The sequence below is a fragment of the Scyliorhinus torazame genome, chromosome 7 (genome assembly GCF_047496885.1).
Source record: "Scyliorhinus torazame isolate Kashiwa2021f chromosome 7, sScyTor2.1, whole genome shotgun sequence".
Taxonomy (NCBI): domain Eukaryota; kingdom Metazoa; phylum Chordata; class Chondrichthyes; order Carcharhiniformes; family Scyliorhinidae; genus Scyliorhinus; species Scyliorhinus torazame.
Window position 1 is genome coordinate 38,525,444 of NC_092713.1, and position 19,996 is coordinate 38,545,439.

General features: G+C 49.7%; 1 protein-coding gene across 4 annotated transcripts in view; it reads right to left on the minus strand.

Moving 5' to 3' along the window:
• Nucleotides 1–19,996, minus strand: part of LOC140426151 (dihydropyrimidine dehydrogenase [NADP(+)]-like) — a 1,098,238-nt gene that overhangs the window by 539,545 nt on the left and 538,697 nt on the right. For 2 of the 4 annotated variants that reach the window (XM_072510567.1, XM_072510568.1), the window contains one exon: nt 9,785–9,995. In XM_072510567.1, the coding sequence (XP_072366668.1) occupies nt 9,785–9,995 (211 nt within the window). Of the gene's footprint in view, nt 1–6,483; nt 6,589–9,247; nt 9,689–9,784; nt 9,996–19,996 lie in introns of those variants that run through there. The other 2 variants (XM_072510570.1, XM_072510569.1) reach the window with 2 other exon arrangements.

Sequence of the window (19,996 nt, forward strand, 5' to 3'; positions counted from 1 at the left end):
GCCCGGCCAGTACACAGCTTCTCGGGCCCTCCACCTTCACTTCTCAACCTCGAGATGGCCTTCGTGTAATTGTTCGAGGACCAGCCTGTGCATGCTGTGTGGAATCACAATCCGGTCCAACTTTAGGAGGACACCGTCAATGACGGCCAAGTCGTCCCGGACATTGTGGAATTGTGAGCACTGTCCGTTGAGCCACTCTCCCGTCATATGACGCATCACACGTTGTATAAGGGGGTCAGCCGCAGTCTCCCGGCGAATACGGGCCAGACTTGAATCGTCAGCTGGCAGATTGGCCGATGTGAAGGCCACATGTGCTTCGTCCTGACATACGAACCCCTCCGAATCGGGCGGTGTGCTCACTGCTCTGGACAGGGCATCCGCGATGATGAGGTCCTTTCCCGGGGTGTAGACCAGTTGGAAGTCGTACCTCCGGAGCTTGAGCAGAATGCGCTGGAGGCGAGGGGTCATCTCATTCAGGTCCTTTTGTATGATGCTGACCAGGGGGCGATGGTCGGTTTCCACGGTGAACTGAGGGAGACCATACACGTAGTCGTGGAACTTATCAATGCCGGTTAACAAACCCAGGCACTCCTTTTCGATCTGCGCATAGCGCTGTTCTGTGGGGATCATGGCCCGCGAGGCATAGTCGACCGGGGCCCATGATGCAGTGTCGTCCCGTTGCAGGAGTACCGCCCCAATGCCGGACTGGCTGACATCAGTCGAGATCTTCGTATCTCGAGAGGTGTCGAAGAACGGCAATACCGGGGCTGTGGTGAGCTGAATCTTGAGCTCCTCCCATTCCTTCTGGTGTGCGGGCAGCCACTGGAACTCCGTGGTCTTCTTCACTAGGTGGCGAAGAGCTGTTGTGTGGGAGGCAAGGTTGTGAATGAACTTCCCCAGGAAGTTGACCATCCCAAGAAAGCGTAGCACTGCCTTCTTGTCTGCCGGCTGCGGCATGGCTGCAATGGCGCTCACTTTGTCTGCATCTGGACGCACTCCTGACCAGGATATGTGGTTCCCTAGAAACTTTAGCTCAGTTTGGCCAAAAGAACACTTGGCTCGGTTGAGGCGCAGGCCGTGTTCTTGTATCCGAGCAAAGACACGCTGGAGATGACTGATGTGCTCCTGTGGTGTGGTGGACCAGATGATGAAGTCGTCAACATAGACGCGCACCCCTTCGATGCCCTCCATCATCTGTTCCATGATTCTATGAAGTACCTCAGATGCCGAGATGATGCCAAACGGCATTCTGTTGTAGCAGTACCTGCCAAAGGGAGTGTTGAAGGTGCACTGCTTCCTGCTGGACTGATCCAGTTGAATTTGCCAAAAACCCTTTGAGGCATCAAGCTTTGAAAATTTTTTAGCCCGGGCCATTTCGCTCGTGATCTCTTCTCGTTTGGGTATGGGGTAGTGTTCCCTCGTGATGTTGTTGTTCAGGTCCTTCGGGTCGATGCACATCCTGAGTTCGCCAGAGGGCTTTTTAACGCACACCATGGAGCTGACCCATGGCGCGGGCTCCGTGACCCGGGAAAGCACTCTTTGGTCCTGGAGATCCTGCAGCTGCTGCTTGAGGCGGTCTTTGAGTGGTGCTGGGACTCTACGAGGTGCGTGAATGACCGGGGTGGCGTCTGGTTTGAGCCGTATTCTGTAAGTGTAGGGCACTGTGCCCATGCCCTCGAAAGCCTCCTGATTGTGGGCGAGGAGCGAGTGGAGCTGTGCCCTAAATTCTGCATCCGGGAAGTCGGACGTGCCTTCTGGAGACAGAGTGTGTACCCGCTGAACGAGGTGGAGAACCTTGCACGCCTGTGCGCCTAACAGGGAGTCCTTCGATGATCCAACTATCTCAAAGGACAGTGTGGCTGTGTATGCATTGTGTGTGACCTCGAGCTGGCAGGATCCCATGGCCGGGATAACATTTCCGCTGTAATCGACCATTTGACAGCGGGATGGCCGAATCGGTGGTCTGACCTTCAAGGCGTAGAAGGCTGACCATGCTGTAAGGTTGGCGGAGGCACCAGTGTCTAAACGGAATGTGATTGGTGATCGGTTGACCGTTAGGGTGGCACACCATTCATCACCCGGATTATCGCTGTTCACTGGCATCGGCTGGTGGGTCCTGCTTGGGGACATCAGACAGGTCATTCCTGTCAATGACCGCGACGCGGAAGGCTTCCTGGTCGTCGGTATCACCGGTCTGCACATCGTCAGGGTATGACTCGGTGTATGGAGGCTGAATGGCTCGCACGTCCCTGCGAGGCTGGCAGAATTAGGGAGCGTTGGCAGGTTGAGCTGGTCGACAGCAGGCAGCGTAGTGGCCCATCTTGCCACAGCGGAGGCATTGTCGATTCTTTGCTGGACATTGCCGCTTTAAATGTGCGGATCCACAGTTGCCGCACGTCGTGACGTCATGGCGTTCGTTGTGCCATTGCGCATGCGCAGTTCAGTCCTGCGTAGAGCACGTCTGCGCAACGCGTCCTTCTGCATCGACGTCTCTTTTGGCGTGTACAAGCGCGGGAGCCGCAGAAAGCGCGCGAAATGGCCGCCCTCGTCCGGGCCATGGGCCGGGAGGAACTCAATCAACTGGACCCGCTCGGCCTCCTAGGACCCCTGCCGTGCCGATTCGGCCGCCTGGAATTGGGAGTACCGGTTGGTCGCATTTTCATGGAGGACGCAGGCATCGATGGCGGTGGCTAAGGTGAGGCTCTTAATTCTGAGGAGCTGCTGGCGTAGGGTGCCCGAGGTGACCCCAAAAACTATCTGGTCCTGAATCATGGAATCGGAGGTGGCCTCATAACCGCAGGACTGCGCGAGGATACGGAGGTGTGTCAGGAAAGATTGAAAAGGCTCATCCTTACCCTGCAGGCGCTGCTGGAAGAGGTACCTCTCGAAGCTCTCGTTCACCTCGTCGCTGAAGTGCTGCTCTAGTTTAAGAAGGACCGTCTTGTACTTCGTCTTGTCCTCACCGTCCGCGAACACCAGGGAGTTGTAGATGTGGATGGCATGTTGCCCTGCCGTGGAGAGGAGGAGGGCGATTTTTCTGGTGTCTGAAGCATTCTCCCTTTCTGTGGCTTCTAGGAAGAGCTGGAAGCGCTGTTTAAACAGCTTCCAGTTGACGCGAGGTTTCCAGAGATTTGGAACGGCTGCGGCGGGCTGATGGTGTCCATGGTGCAGGATGGCGGATTCCTGAAGATGTGTAGGTAGGTCTCACAGTTGCTGGGTTCCAATCCTGGTACTATGTCGTGTTGGGTGTTCCGCTATACAGACGAACCAACACGGTTGCAGATGGTACAACTCTGTTTTATTACTATCAATAACAACATCTGTAAACTTATGACTGTGGTTCATTCTTTACCCTTTAACCTGTGGACCCAGCCCTTACACTATCTTAGAGAGGCACTCAGCTCATTGTGTATGGCTGAGTGGCTTGCTGTGAGCTCTGTGCCCTGAGCTGTCTCCTGCTGGAATGAGCGGGAACTGTGGTGTTCCCCGTTTTATAGTGCGTATGCTCTTGCTTGTGATTGGCTGTGATGTTGCGTGTGTGTTGATTGGTCCGTTGATCTGTCCATCAGTGTGTATGTGTGTTTGCACCATGATGTTTATCTGAATATCATGACAAGCTGGAAGAGGGAAAGGGAACAAGTGGTCACCCCAACGAGCAGTTTATCCATCTCCCAGAGGCCCGAGGACATTGGGGAGGAGGACGAAAGTGTACCTGTTGAGGCGTCACAGCAGTTACCTGCAACCAGGTGACTGGGTCCACCAGCCCAGAGACACACACCTCGGTGGGTACTAGAATAGTTCAGACACGGTAGTGTAGTGGTTAGCACTGCTGCCTCACAGCGACAGGTCCAATTCCAGCCTTGGGTGACCGCCTGTGTGGCGTTTGTACGTTCTCCTCGTATCTGCATGAGTTTTCTCCTCCGGTGTCCTCCCACAGTCCAAAAATGTGCTGTTGGATTGGTCATGGTGGATTGGTCATGCTGAATTGCCCGTCATGTCCAAAAGGTTAGTTGGGGTTATGGGGTAACAGGGATAGGGGGGGGGGGGGGGGGGGGGGGGCTTGGTACGGTGTTCATTCAGAGGGTCAGTGTAGACCCGATTGGCCAAATAGCCTCCTTCTGCACGGTAGGAATACTATGATTCTATAATCTGGTTTTATTTTCCACATAAATATTTGAGAGGGGAGGTGTAATATCCTGACAGATGAGTGAACACCAAGTTGATTAAGTTGTTGAACCAGGTGGTCACCAAATGGACAGGTGTCCGCACAAGGAGGAGGTAGGGTCCGCCAAGTTCACCGGAAAGCTGCAAGAGGCAGAGGAGCATCAAGCAGAGGTGTCGAAGGCCCTCAACAGGGTGGCACATGAGGCGGAGGAGTCCGTCAACCTGGTCTCTGTTGAAGTGGCGGGCATCAAAGTCTCCATGGGAAGAGAGTCAGATGGCATGGAGAACCTGGTCCAGCAGAATGCCTATTTCTGCCAGAGATGCACTCAGTACTGCACTCTAGTCATTGGTGAGCTTTTGCTGTGGCTACACGAAGGGATGGGGGGGGGGCGGGGGCAGTACAGGGCATCATGACCTCTCTCCAGGTGCCCCTTCGATCAACAAGTTAGGCACTCGAACACCCAAATGGATGAGGAGCAGTCTTTGGACACTCCTAGGACCTCCACTCGGGGCTCTCTGAGGGTGCCGAGCCCGTCGGAATCCCCTTTGCCTGTGACCACTTCAGTTTTATCTTCTGTGGCCGCAGAGGGAGTACTTTGCCGACAGCAGGACAGCTGAAGTCATCTGGGGCCCCCCCAGGGAATAACTTCATCATATCCACATAACACTCCAAAACCCTTCATGATCAATCAGCCACTTTTAAAGTTCAGCGACAATTACTGGGCAAAGGTAAATAAACTGAATGACCAGATGATCTGTCTTTTTTGGTGGATGAGGGATCGCAACAGCAAGAGACATTCTGCTAATCGTGTTATGGAATCATTCAAAACAACTGGACGGGCTACATGCAACCTTGATTTTACACTTTGATGTCCATAGGTTGTCACCGATAATAATGCAACACTCAAGGTCAAAAGTTCAATTAAAATGCATGCAGCACTAAACCTCAAATCATCAGAATATATGTACATCAAACATTTTGGCATTTCAGAGTTGCAATGGGACGTTCAGTGAAGAATGCCACTCCAATCTGCCTGCCATACTAACTTTCATAAGCATTAGCTTTCTGCTATCGGTGTTAGGACAGCAAAGATTTGCTGCACCTGAATTTACTTTCCAGCAGATCTGCGGAAACTGATATAAAGCCAATGTTATCTGAAGCACCAAAACGTAGTGTCCCGTATGTATAAACATGGGGTTCTGAGATTTACTTAGTACTTAATTGCCTGAGTACATGGTAATGTTGGCGGATCCCAGTGAATGATACCAGAAAAGGTTGCTCAACATCCATTTCAGGAGGTCAATGGACAAGTTCTTAAATTTCATTCTTAGTTAGCCTGACTTTCCACTGGCATCTGTTGGGGCCTTTTTGTTTAGCCAATGTATCTCCCCCACTCTCTGCCCCCCCCCCCCCCCCCCCCCACACTCACTCCTCTCGCCACCCCCAGAGATCCAAATAATTTCCATGCAGCTAGCATAGGAATTCTCAACTCAAAGTAATGAGCAATGAGCGAAAATTTAAATATTCAAATGAGGCAACCCTGTATTGTCATTTATGTGCAGCTATATTCAGTGCTGAAGGAGCAGATGTCCCAGTGGCATTGCGCCATAATTGCCATACTGGCCCCATGCTTCCTGCTAACTGATGCAGGGACTGCACCGGCAATACATCTCTCGCGGAATGTGTAGCTTGCTTATTTGATCCTAATCCGGATTGTTGCTGTTCATGGCAGCAAACATGGAACAAGAGATGGGGCCGCAGTGGGGAAAACAACTGAAGACAAATGAAGGAAAGACTTGGGGCTCAAATCTACTCGTTAGAAAAGACTGATTGAAATAACTATTATGTGTGTGTGTGAGGTATTGAAAAAATTAAACGGCGATGAAAGGCTAAAATTCTTATCAATGCAAAACGCCTTAACTAATTATGCATCCATGTAATGTGTTCAGTTATGCACTTGTTTAAATAGCAGAGATGCTCATTAGCTGCAGTGTATCTGTAATGCTTCAGTAAACAGTTTAATGGCTGTGATGTTTAACCAATTTCTGAAGTCTTTGTAATTTCAGCTTTAGCAGCTCATTAATGTTTTTTTTTGACACTGTACAGATGATTTTACTGCAATTTGACACCGTTCATCTCCTCAAACCCCACCCCCAAAATGTCAAGATTCACTTCTAAGATTAGGGACAACTCAAATAGAAATGAAATAAGCTCTACAATAGATGGTTAACAGCTATTGCTTAAGAGTCATCGCCGTTATGTAGTTTTACACATTGCAATTTTTGGCACAGTTGCACAATTTAGATTTTTTTTATTACTTTGAAGTGTGACATTATCATGGATTTATTATCGTCAACCAACCTATCAGGACACAGGCATTTCTGCTCCACAACAATCAGCATCGCATCACCCATTAGAGGAACCTGGCAAATAAAGATAAGCAATGCTACAGTAAAACAATGTTTGGAACAGCTATTCACTTGGGAATGTTGCCCAATCATTCAGAAGGTCGTTAAGGAAAATTTACAAAAAACAATGCCAGGCATTTTCTAATTAAAATGCTTCGAACAACATTTTAAGAATTTTTAAAAAAAATGACAAACAAGTCTCTGAATATTTTCGTAATTTTTATTAGTCTTAATTCTGGGGGGGGGGGGGGGGGGGGGGGGGGTGAGAAAGTCCCAGAACAGATCCTGACCCCTTTACTTCAGGAACAGTTGGTTGGAATTAATGGTTTTCACATTATTTCTACCGAGATGATTTGACGCTTGGTTATGTTATTAGGGAATTTGGATTACCTGTCCATGAATAAAAAAGAAAATAAGTTACACGGCAAGTGTGAGTGAGTGTATTGTATCGGCACAAACTGAGGGTCAGACATGACTTACATTTAATCATGGATTTTCTGGGGGGTTTCAGAAACCTGCATCTGCCGTTTAAGACACATTGTGCAAGCAGTGCAATTAATATGTCAAGCATAAGAAAACTCTGGTGTAAAGCAAATAGAACATGTAAAGTGCGACAATATTGCTCAGCAGCTGAAGCTGCCTTCAATTGCGCTCATTCATGGGCCTGAGTTTTTCGCTCATCGGGCGGGTGCTCGGTGGGCATGAAACAGGCGCAAAATGCGTTCCCGGTTAGCCCCAGAGTGCAATTACACTCTGGCTGGCCGATTCATGGCCACCAGCATGAAAAGCTCTGTGAAAGGCTGTGAGCACTGCCCAAGGAGGGCGGGTGCCCAGGAAAGGGAGAGTGCGGGCTGGCATTTCTCACTTCGGTGGTAAGGAAAATGCTGACATCCAATATAAAGGATGTTATTAACAAATTTGATCGGGTCGATGGATGCAGTATATTTGGCCTTTCAAATGGCTTTTGGTGAAGTCTCCTATCGGAGGTTAATTACCAAAATAATAGCACGTGGGATAGGAGGAGGCAACATACGGTCATGGATTGAAGATTGAGAATTGGCTAACAGACAGAAAACAAAGAATAGGAGTGAACAGGTCATTCTCCCATTGGCAGGCTGTGGCTAGTGGGGTATTGCAAGGGTATTGGGCCTCAGCTGTTCAAACTTTGGATGAATAATTTGGATGTGGGGACTCAGTGTAATATTCCTAAGTTTGCAAAGCTGGGCGGGAATGTGTGTTGTGAGCAAGATGCAAAGCGGCTAGAGGAGGATTTGGACTGACAAGTGGGCAAGAACATGGCAGATGAAATAGAATATGAAAAAATATGTGAGGTAATCCATTTTGGTAGAAGGAACAGATGTGTAGTGTATTTCCCAAATGGTAAGAAATTAGAAAGTGTAGATATACAAAAGCACCTGGGTGTCCTTATCCATAAGTCATTGAAGGCTAGCATGCAGGTGCAGCAAGCTATTAGGAGGGCTAAAAGCCTTCATTTCAAGAGGATTTGAGTACAGGAGTAGTGAGGTCTTGCTTAAACTGTACAGGAGCTTGGTTAGACCGCATCTGTGCAGTTTTGGTCCATTTATCTCAGATAGAATATCATTACCAGAGAGGGTAATCGAAGGTTCATCAGATTTGTTCCGGGGATGGAGGGACTGTCGTAAGAAGAGAGAGTGGTCAAACTGGGCCTTTACTCTCTCAAGTTTTGAGAAATGAGAGGTGACCTCATTGAAACCTACAAAATACTTAAAGGAGTAGACAGGGCAGATGCAGATAAGGTGTTTACCTTGGTTGGAGAGTCCAGAACCAGGGGGCACAATTTCAAAATAAGGGGGAAGCCACTTAGGACCAAGATGAAGAGAAATTTCTTTACGCAGGGGGTTGTGAATCTTCAGAACTCTCTACCTCCAAGGGCTGTACAAGCTCAGTCATTGAGTAGGTTTAAAGCAGAGATTGATAGATGTCTGATTAACAATGACGTAAAGGGTTATCGGAATAGTAGGTGTAAAAGGCATCAAAGTGTCTGGTCAGCCATGATCGTATCCAACAGTGGAAGCAGGATCAATGGCCTGAATGGACGACTCCTGTTCCGCTGTTCCCTTTGTCCCTTAGGTGCTCCCTCAGAGGGACAGCCGCTGCGGTGCTGTCTCAGGGAGCTGCTGACCCGCAAAAAATAAATATTTATGTTAAAACTATACCACAAGTGTCCAGGCAGCACAATCATACACAGACCTCAGTCTCCAAGCACCTTTCTAAATTTTATTTCAGCCATGACAATTCATCCCGTCCTGGGTCGAGGTTGAAGCTAAAGCGTGAAAACTGCCTGACCAATCGGCCCACCCACCAACCGTAGAAGCAGACGAGACACGCAAAATTGCATTCGATTGGCCCCTTTATGGGCTGAATTGCCTGCGTGATTGTCGGCGCGCGCACGGCTGACTCTCACGTGCACCTGCTGACCGAAAGATTGCACGAGTGCGCGATGACATTGGGATGCGCCCCCCCCCCCCCCCCGCCCCACCTCTTCTCCCACAATTTCATGCGCTTCTGGGTCAGGTGCACGGTCAATGTTAAATTCTGTCCATGGAGCATTACTTGTATCATTGTTTAAATAATTCTGTACATACAATCATCTTGAGTAAATATTAGACAACAAAAAAGAATTCTGGCCTTATTTGTTTGAGAGGATTTATGAATGGAACTTACTTAGTGCCCAATGTCACAACCTTTCTGCAAGTCCACCAGTCTGAGGCCAATGAAGAAATGGCTGAACAAAGAACTTATGTTTGGAAAACATTTGCGGTTATTGAATTTAACTGCAAGGAAAAGGTTTGCCTGTCGAGGGTTCATTACCTAATGCAAACTTCACAGTCATGTTATGTTGGAAGGTCACTGACCAGAAACATTACCTCGGTTTCCTTCTCCACAGAATGCCACCTGACCTACTGAGTACTTCCAGCGATTCCTATTTTTTATTTCAGTCAAGTGTTCAGTAGTTCTCAATTAGTGCAGAACCTAGCATCAGTGGTAGAGTATGGCACTAAAGAAGAAAATACGGTTCAACTGATAACTAGTAATATCCTAATTGTGGAGATGCAATCTAGCAATATAACGCCTGAGGGAAAAAAAAATCATAATTGAGTGTTAATTCTTTTTAAAGCTTCTCAGAGACCAATTTAGAAAGAAAGTGCAGTAGTTTATAATTGCTTACCTGAAGAATTGGAGAGAACGGAGCCAAATGCACTGATGACAATGTTTGCTTTTAAACGAATAACCTGATCATCATCTTCAATCCAATCCCCAGCGTCATTTTGCTCTGTACGAACAAACTCAATTGCAGAAATGCGCTGACCTTTCAAAATAATTCTTCTCGGTGACATGAAAGGCAAAAACTCGCATCTTTCTTCCTTTGCTAGTTCCATCTAATAGATAATTACAGAAGACAGAAACACCATTGTTACGCTCAGGGCGACTCTGACCTCCATGCCAATATACATAGAAGCATGCATAGAAAATAGAAGCAGGAGGAGGCCATTCAGCCCTTCGAGTCTGTTCTGCCATTCATTATGATCATGTCTGATCATCAAATTCGATACCCAGATCCCACTTTCCCTCATATCCCTGGATCCCTTTAGTCCCAATTTCTTCTTGAAATTACACAACATTTTGACCTCCACTACTTTCTGTGGTTGTGAATTCCACAGATTCACCATTCTCTGGGTGAAGAAATTTCTCCTCACCTCAGTCTCAAAAGGTTTACCCCTCGTTCTGGACTCCCCCACCATCGGGAACATTCTTTCTGAATCTACTCTGTCTAATCTTGGTAGAATTTGATAAGTTTCTATGAGATTCCCTCTCATCACTCTTCTGAACTCCAATGAATAAATCCTAACCGACTTAGTTGCTCCTCATATGACAGTCCGGCCATCCAGGAATCAGTCTGATAAACCTTCGCTGCACTCCCTCCTGAGCAAGCACATCCTTCCTCAGATAAGGACACCAAAACTGCACACAATACTCCAGGTGTGGCCTCACCAATTGCCCTATACAATTGCAGTAAAACATCCCTATTCCTATTCTCAAATCATCTCTCTATGAAAGCTAATATACCATTTGCCTTTTTTATTGCCTGCTGTACCTGCGCGCTTACTGTTAGCAACTGATGCACGTGGACACCAAGGTCTTGCTGAGTATCCACCTCTCTCAATTTACACCCATCCAAATAATAATCTGCCTTCCTATTTTAGCTACCGAAGCAGATAACCTCACATTTATTCACATTATACTGCATCTGCCATGCATATGCCTACTCACTCAGCCTATCCAAATCCCATTGAAGCATCTCTGCATTCTCCTCACAGCTCACCCTCCCATCCAACATTGTATCATCTGTAAATTTGGGGATAATACATTTAGTTCCCTCGTCCTTGGGTTCCTAGCACAGATCCCAGCAGTACCCCACTAGTCACTGCCTGCCAATCAGAAAAATACCCACTTATTCCAACTTTTTGCTTCCTGTCTGCTAACCAGCTTTCTGTCCACCTCAAGACACTACCCACAACCCCATGCACTTTAACTTTGCATAGTAATCTGCTATGTGAGACTTTGTCGAAAGCCTTCTGTGAGTCTAAATAAACCACATCCACCGGTTCTTCCTGGTCAACTCTACTAGTTACATCTTCAAAGAATTCCAGTCGATTTATCAAGCATGGTTTCCCTTTCGCAAATCCATGCTGACTTTGCCTTATTATACCACTGCTTCCCAATTGGTATGCAATGAAATCCTTGATAATGGACTCTAGGAACTTCCCTACTACCGACATTAGGCTCACTGGTCTATGGTTCTGTTACCTCTCTACCTCCCTTTTTGAATAGCAGGCCTATATTAGCTACCCTCCAATCTGGAGGAACCATTTCAGAGTCCAAAGAATTTTGGAAAATGATCAATAATGGATTTACTATTTCTACGGCTCCTTCCTTAAATACTCTGGGATGAAGATTATCATGTCCTGGAATTTTATCTGCCTTCAATCCCATGAATTTCCCCAAAACCATTTATCTACTGATTTCCTTCAGCTCCTCACTGAAACTTGTGTTTCTCAGAACTTCCGGTACATTAGTCATATCTTCCTTTGTGAAGACAGAAGCAAAGTATGAATTTAGTTTCTCAGCCATTTCTTTGTTCCCCATTATGAATTCCGCAGTTTCTGACTGTAAGGGGCCTACATTCATTTTGTCCATCTTTTTCTCTTTACAAACCTATGGAAACTTTTACAGTCAATTTTTATGTTCCCCGCTAGCTTACTTTCTTCCTTATTAATCAATCCCTTGGTTCGCCTTTGCTGAATTTTAAACTGTTCAGGTCTATTGATTTTTCTTGCTAATTTGTATGCTTCTTCTTTGAATCTAACACTATCTCTAATTTCCCTTCTAAGCCACAGTTCCCTCTCTACTCTTGTGCCAAATAGGAGTAAACAACATTTGGAGTTCACCTATTCATTCCTTGAATGTCAGCCTTTGCCTGTCCACTGTCTTTCCTTTCAGTAACGTTTCCCTTCATAGCAAGCTCATGCCTCATACCATCATTGTTACCTTTACTGAGATTCAGGACCCTGGTCTCAGAATCAACTACCTCACTATCCACCTTGGTAAAAAGATCTATCATCTTATGGTCAATGCATTGCCAACTAATCCTTTCTCATTGCACAACACCCAGTCCAAGATGGACGGTTCCCTTGTTGGTTCCTCAATATATTGGTCCAGTAAACCATCCCTATACACTCCAGAAATTCCTCCTCTATTGTACTGTGACTAATCCCAACCATATCATATCCCTTTACATCTATCTGCACAACTAATTAATCCATTTTATTTTAAATACTCTGCGTGTTCAGGTACAAAATCTTAAGGCTAGTCTTTTTAAAGTTCCTTGTCCTGTCCCGACTATTTTTTACGATGTTCTTCTCTGATTTTGGCCCTCGATTTCTCTGCCTATCACTTTTCTTATTCTCCTTGCTGTCTTTTTCTCTTGTTCTTGATTCCCCCTGCTCTGAATTCTTCCATAGGTTCCCATTCCCTTGCCATTTCAGTTTAAACCCTCCCTAACTGCTCTAGCAAGTACCCCCCCCCCCCCCCCCCCCCCCCGCCACACACTAGTCCCAGTCCTGCCTGGTGTAACCTGTCCAGCTTGTACTGATCCCACTTTCCCCAGAATCAGTCCCAATGCCCCAAGAATTTGAAACCCTCCCCCTCACACCATCTTTTCAGCCATGAATTCATCCTATACATCCTGCTATTTCTACTCTGACTAGCACGTGGCACTGGTAGTAATCCTGAGATAAGTACCTTTGAAGTTCTACTTTTCAACTTGCTTCCTAGCTCCCTATATTCTGCATTTAGGACCTCATCCTTTTTTACCAATGTTGCTTATACCAATGTGTTGCATGGCAACTGGCTGTTCACGCTCTCTATTCCGAATGTCCTGAGACATCCCTAACCCTCGCACCATGGAGGCAACAAACCATCCTAGAATCTCTTTTGCGGCCACAGAAACGTCCAGCTATTCCCCTCACAACTGAATCCCCACGACGATTACATTTCCCTGCTTTTTGCCCCACACCTGTGCAGCAACGGCAACCATGGTGCTAAAACTTGGCTGCTGCTGTTAAACCCCGAGAGGCCATTCCCCACTACAGTATCCAAAACGGTATATCTGTTTTGCAGGGGAATAGCCATAGGAGATTCCTACATTGCCTGCCTAGGCCTCTTGCTCTGCCTGGTGGTCACCCATTCCCTTCCTGCCTGTGAAGTCTGAGCCTGTGGTGTGATGACCCCATCTTTATATGTGCTATCCATGATACTCTCTGCATCACGGATGCTCCCCAATGTCCCCAGATGCCGCTGCAGCTCTGAAACCCGGGCTTCCAGGAGCTACAACTGGAGACACCTCTTGCACACATTCTGGTTCTGGGAACTAGATGTGGTCTCCCACAGGGAGCAGGAAGAGCAGACCATGGCTTAGAGTTCACCTGCCATGTCTTACCCGTTAGAGTGTGGCATGGAACGCATGCAACACATTAAAAATTTGGAACACCAAGCAGAATCTAAGTTTACAGAAATGGTAACATAACTTGTTCTGAGCTAACATCCTTCCAATTGTTGTTTGGCCTTCCAAACAGTGAGGGATAAAATGTTGCATGCCGATGGAGGTAAGAACGGAGGAGGCAAGCTTGTTCCTTCACGCAGCCAATTGGCGTGACTGCTTTTCAACATCACCTCACTCACTAGCCATTTTCTGGAAAGTTGGTTCGAGGTCAGGGCAGCTAACCACCTGCAAGCAGGGGCTAGCTTACCAAAGTAATTACAAATAAGGCCTATTGATCAGAAGCTGACTGGAATTTCCTAGTCCGTCAGTCTGTAGAGTCTTCACAGGGTCCGGAGCGTGGCAGCTGCCTGGAGGTGGACGGGCGATGGAGGATTTGAGGGTACTTGCATTCCAGGGAGACTTTGAGGCCCTTCCTCACCTACCTGGACACAGCTGTGGCCATAGACGGCTCAGTGCTTGGGACACCCCTTCAGAATGATGTGGTGTATATGGATTTCAGTAAAGCGTTTGATAAGGTTCCCCACGGTAGGCTACTACAGAAAATACGGAGACATGGGATTCAGGGTGATTTAGCAGTTTCGATCAGAAATTGGCTAGCTGGAAGAAGACAGCGGGTGGTGGTTGATGGGAAATGTTCAGACTGGAGTCCAGTTACTAGTGGTGTACCACAAGGATCTGTTTTGGGGCCACTGCTGTTTGTCATTTTTATAAATGACCTGGAGGAGGGCATAGAGGGATGGGTGAGTAAATTTGCAGATGACACTAAAGTCGGTGGGGTTGTGGACAGTGCGGAAGGATGTTACAAGTTACAGAGGGACATAGATAAGCTGCAGCACTGAGAGGTGGCAAATGGAGTTTAATGCAGAAAAGTGTGAGGTGATTCATTTTGGAAGGAATAACAGGAAGACTGAGTACTGGGCTAATGGTAAGATTCTTGGCAGTGTGGATGAGCAGAGAGATCTCGGTGTCCATGTACATAGATCCCTGAAAGTTGCCATCCAGGTTGAGAGGGTTGTTAAGAAGGCGTACGGTGTGTTAGCTTTTCTTGGTAGAGGGATTGAGTTTAGGAGCCATGAGGTCATGTTGCAGCTATACAACACTCTGGTGCGGCTGCATTTGGAGTATTGCGTGCAATTCTGGTCGCTGCATTATAGGAAGGATGTGGAAGCATTGGAAAGGGTGCAGAGGAGATTTACCAGAATGTTGCCTGGTATGGAGGGAAGATCTTATGAGGAAAGGCTGATTTTGTTCGAGAGAAGAAGATTATCATAGAGTTTACAGTGCAGAAGGAGGCCATTCGGCCCATCGAGTCTGCACCCGCTCTTGGAAAGAGCACCCTACCCAAGGTCAACACCTCCACCCTATCCATAACCCAGTAACCCCACACAACACTAAGGGCAATTTTGGACACTAAGGGCAATTTATCATGACTAATCCACCTAACCTGCACATCTTTGGACTGTGGGAGGAAACCGGAGCACCCGGAGGAAATCCACGCACACACGGGGAGGATGTGCAGACTCCGCACAGACAGTGACCCAAGCCGGAATCGAACCTGGGACCCTGGAGCTGTGAAGCAATTGTGCTATCCACAATGCTACCATGCAGCCCCAGGTTTAGAGGTGACTTAATTGAGGCATACAAGATGATCAGAGGATTGGATAGGGTGGACAGTGAGAGCCTTTTTCCTCGGATGGTGATGTCTAGCATGAGGGGACATACCTTTAAATTGAGGGGAGATAGTGTGGTGGTATGTATTAGGGGTCATATGGGACTGTGAAGCCGAGATGCTATTGGCTGACAGATCCCGGGTCCTGGTTGGCTGCCGACTCCTGGCTCCGCCCTGAAGGCGGAGTATAAGAACCCGAGCTTCTCCCCGCAGCTTCATTCTATTGCTGAGCTGCTGGGGACAAGCATCGCTTAATAAAGCCTGGATCGTCTTCATCACTTCTCGTTTCTCGTAAGTCATTGTGCGCTACAATTTATTAAGCGAGCTTAAAAGACTATGGAGCTCCGGATCGCCCCGGAATGCCTGCGGATCAGCCCCCACGCACCGAACTCGGCAGCAGTATTCAAACACTGGCACGCATGCTTTGAAGGCTACCTCCGAACGGCACCCGGCCGGATCACAGAAGACCAGAAAATGCAGGTCCTGCATTCGAGGGTAAGCCCGGAAATTTACCCTCTCATAGAAGACGCAGAGGATTTCCCAACGGTGCTCGCATTGCTGAAGAGCATCTACGTTCGGCCCGTGAACCAGGTCTACGCGCGCCACCAACTCGCGACGAGACGGCAAAGTCCCGGAGAATCGCTAGAGGAACTCTACGCCGCGCTGCTAATTTTGGGACGGGGCTGCAGCTGCCCGCCGGTGAACGCAATCGAACACACAGACCTGCTAATTCGCGATGCATTTGTGGCAGGTATGAACTCTCCCCAAATCCGCCAAAGACTTTTAGAAAGAGAGTCGCTAGGACTCTAAGAGGCACGGGCCCTTGCAGCTTCCCTAGATGTGGCCTCGCAAAACGCCCGCGACTACGGCCCCGACCGCGCGGCAGCCCCTTGAGCTCCGTGTACCCTTGTCGCGACAAAACCCCCCCCCCCTCGCAAGCTTGCGCAGTTAAAGCACCAGACCATCCCGGGGGGGCCCGCTGCTATTTCTGCGGACAAGCGAAACACCCCCGGCAGCGCTGCCCGGCCCGCGCAGCTATTTGTAAAAGCTGCGGCAAGAAGGGCCATTACGCGGCAGTGTGCCAGTCCCGGGGGGTCGCCGCAATCCCCGGAGAAGAACGAGCCCAGCACATCCCAAACGCTCCCCAACCCCCCCAGTGCCCCATGTGCGACCCGCAGGCGCCGCCATTTTGGGTCCCGGGCACCACGAGGGGAGGATGGGCGCCGCCATCTTGTGACCCCCAGTCACGTGCGATTCATGGGGGCGGCCATTTTGTCCACCCCCGACCACGTGCGATCCATGGACGCCACCATCTTGGTTGACAACAAAGGACCCCAGCATCGACGGCTCCACGGGGTCCGAAGAAGACGCCGCGACACTACTACCACGACTGGCTTCGGTGACACTGGATCAATCGCGGCCCCGGACGCTCCAGGCGACGACAACAACGGTGCTGGTCAACGGATACCAGACGCCATGCCTGATCGACTCCGGGAGCACTGAAAGTTTTATTCACCCAGACACGGTAAGACGCTGTTTTCTGACCATCCACCCAAGCACACAAAAGATTTCCCTAGCTGCAGGATCCCACTCGTAGAGATCAAAGGGTTCTGCATCGCAAACCTAACGGTGCAAGGGAGGGAGTTTAAGAACTACAGGCTCTACGTCCTTCCCCAACTCTGCGCGCCCACATTACTGGGATTAGATTTCCAGTGTAACCTGCAGAGCCTAACATTCCAATTCGGTGGCCCAATACCCCCACTCACTATCTGTGGCCTCGCAACCCTCAAGGTTGAACCGCCGTCCTTGTTTGCAAACCTCACCGCGGATTGCAAACCCGTCGCCACTAGGAGCAGACAGTACAGCGCCCAGGACCGGATATTTATTCGGTCTGAAGTCCAGCGGTTGCTGAAGGAAGGCATAATCCAGCCAGCAATAGTCCCTGGAGAGCCCAGGTGGTAGTAGTAAAGACCGGGGAGAAGCAAAGGATGGTCGTAGACTATAGTCAGACCATCAACAGGTACACGCAGCTAGATGCGTACCCTCTCCCCCGCATATCCGACATGGTCAATCGGATTGCCCTGTATAAGGTCTTCTCCACCGTGGACCTCAAGTCCGCCTACCACCAGCTCCCCATCCGCCCAGGTGACCGCAAGTACACCGCCTTCGAGGCAGACGGGCGTCTATACCATTTCCTAAGGGTCCCATTTGGTGTCACAAACGGGGTCTCGGTCTTCCAACGGGAGATGGACCGAATGGTTGACCAGCACGGGTTGCAGGCCACGTTCCCGTATCTCGACAACATAACCATCTGCGGCCACGATCAGCAGGACCACGACGCCAACCTCCAAAAGTTCCTCCAGACCGCTAAAACCCTGAACCTCACATACAACGAGGAAAAGTGCGTTTTTAGCACAAACCGGTTGGCCATCCTGGGATACGTAGTGCGCAATGGGATAATAGGCCCCGACCCCGAACGCATGCGCCCCCTTATGGAATTCCCCCTCCCCCACTGCTCCAAAGCCCTGAAACGTTGCCTGGGTTTCTTTTCATATTACGCCCAGTGGGTCCCGCAGTATGCAGACAAGGCCCGCCCGCTAATACAGTCCACTACCTTCCCCCTGTCGACAGAGGCTCGCCAGGCCTTCAGCCGCATCAAAGCGGATATCGCAAAGGCCACGATGCGCGCCATCGACGAGTCCCTCCCCTTCCAGGTCGAGAGCGACGCATCCGACGTAGCTCTGGCGGCTACCCTTAACCAAGCGGGCAGACCCGTGGCCTTTTTCTCCCGGACCCTCCACGCCTCAGAAATCCGCCACTCCTCAGTGGAAAAGGAAGCCCAAGCCCTATATAGTGGAAGCTGTGCGACATTGGAGGCATTACCTGGCCGGCAGGAGATTCACTCTCCTCACCGACCAACGGTCGGTAGCCTTCATGTTCGATAATGCACAGCGGGGCAAAATTAAAAATGACAAGATCTTAAGGTGGAGGATCGAGCTCTCCACCTTCAACTATGAGATCTTGTATCGTCCCGGAAAGCTGAACGAGCCGTCCGATGCCCTATCCCGTGGCACATGTGCCAACGCACAAATAGACCGCCTCCAAGCCCTCCACGAGGACCTCTGCCACCCAGGGGTCACTCGATTCTACCATTTTGTAAAGTCCCGCAACCTCCCCTACTCTGTGGAGGAGGTCCGTACAGTCACCAGGAACTGCCGCATCTGCGCAGAGGGCAAACCGCACTTTTTCAGGCCGGATAGAGCGCACCTGATCAAGGCTTCCCGCCCCTTTGAACGCCTCAGTTTGGATTTCAAAGGGCCCCTCCCCTCCACCGACCGCAACGCATACTTCCTGAACGTGGTGGACGAGTACTCTCGTTTCCCCTTCGCCATCCCCTGCCCCGACATGACAGCTGCCACAGTCATTAAAGCCCTTGGCACCATATTCACACTGTTCGGTTGCCCCGCGAATATCCATAGCGACAGGGGGTCCTCCTTCATGAGTGACGAGCTGCGCCAGTTCCTGCTCAGCAAGGGCATAGCCTCGAGCAGGACGACCAGCTACAACCCCCGGGGGAACGGGCAAGTAGAGAGGGAGAACGGCACGGTCTGGAAGACCGTCCTACTGGCCCTACGGCCCAGGGATCTCCCAGTTTCCCGGTGGCAGGAGGTCCTCCCGGACGCTCTCCACTCCATCCGGTCGCTGCTGTGTACCACCACTAACCAAACGCCTCATGAGCGCCTCCTTGTCTTCCCCAGGAAGTCCTCCTCCGGAACGTCACTGCCGACCTGGCTGGTGGCCCCAGGACCCATATTGCTCCGGAATCATGTGCGGGCGCACAAATCGGACCCATTGGTCGAGAGGGTTCACCTTCTCCACTCGAACCCGCAGTACGCCTACGTGGTGTACCCCGATGGCCGACAGGACACGGTCTCCCTGCGGGACCTGGCGCCCGCCGGCAACACACACACACCCCCGACACCGATCAACCCCTCCCTGCCACCGGTGCACCCCGCGACCGCCCCCTTCCCGGGGGGATCAGTCCTCCTCCCGTGCCCGCCCAGGAGTAAAACAGGAACAAACACCGAAACGCTCCCGGAGACGACAACGCCTGAGCAAGCACCTGCACCACCACCGGGGCTGAGGCGATCGACGAGGAAGACCAGACCGCCCGCTCGACTCGTGGAATCCGTGTGACACCAAGAATGTTGTTGTAACAAAAAAAAATGTTTTTGCTAATATTGTAAATAGTTCTCACAAACTTGTACATAGCCCAGTGTAGGGCTAAAACTGTAGTAACACTGTCTGAAATTTTGTTCCAGGGCCAGCCTTGTAAACCCCTCCCACCATGCGAACCACCACCCCGCCGGGTTCCTTTTTAACAAGGGGTGAATGTGGTGGTATGTATTAGGGGTCATGTGGGACTGTGAAGCCGAGATGCTATTGGCTGACAGATCCCGGGTCCTGGTGGGCTGCCGACTCCTGGCTCCGCCCTGAAGGCGGAGTATAAGAACCCATGCTTCTCCCCGCAGCTTCATTCTGTTGCTGAGCTGCTGGGGACAAGCATCGCTTAATAAAGCCTGGATCGACTGTTTCTCGTAAGTCATTGTGCGCTACAGATAGATATAAGACAGATGTCAGAGGTAGGT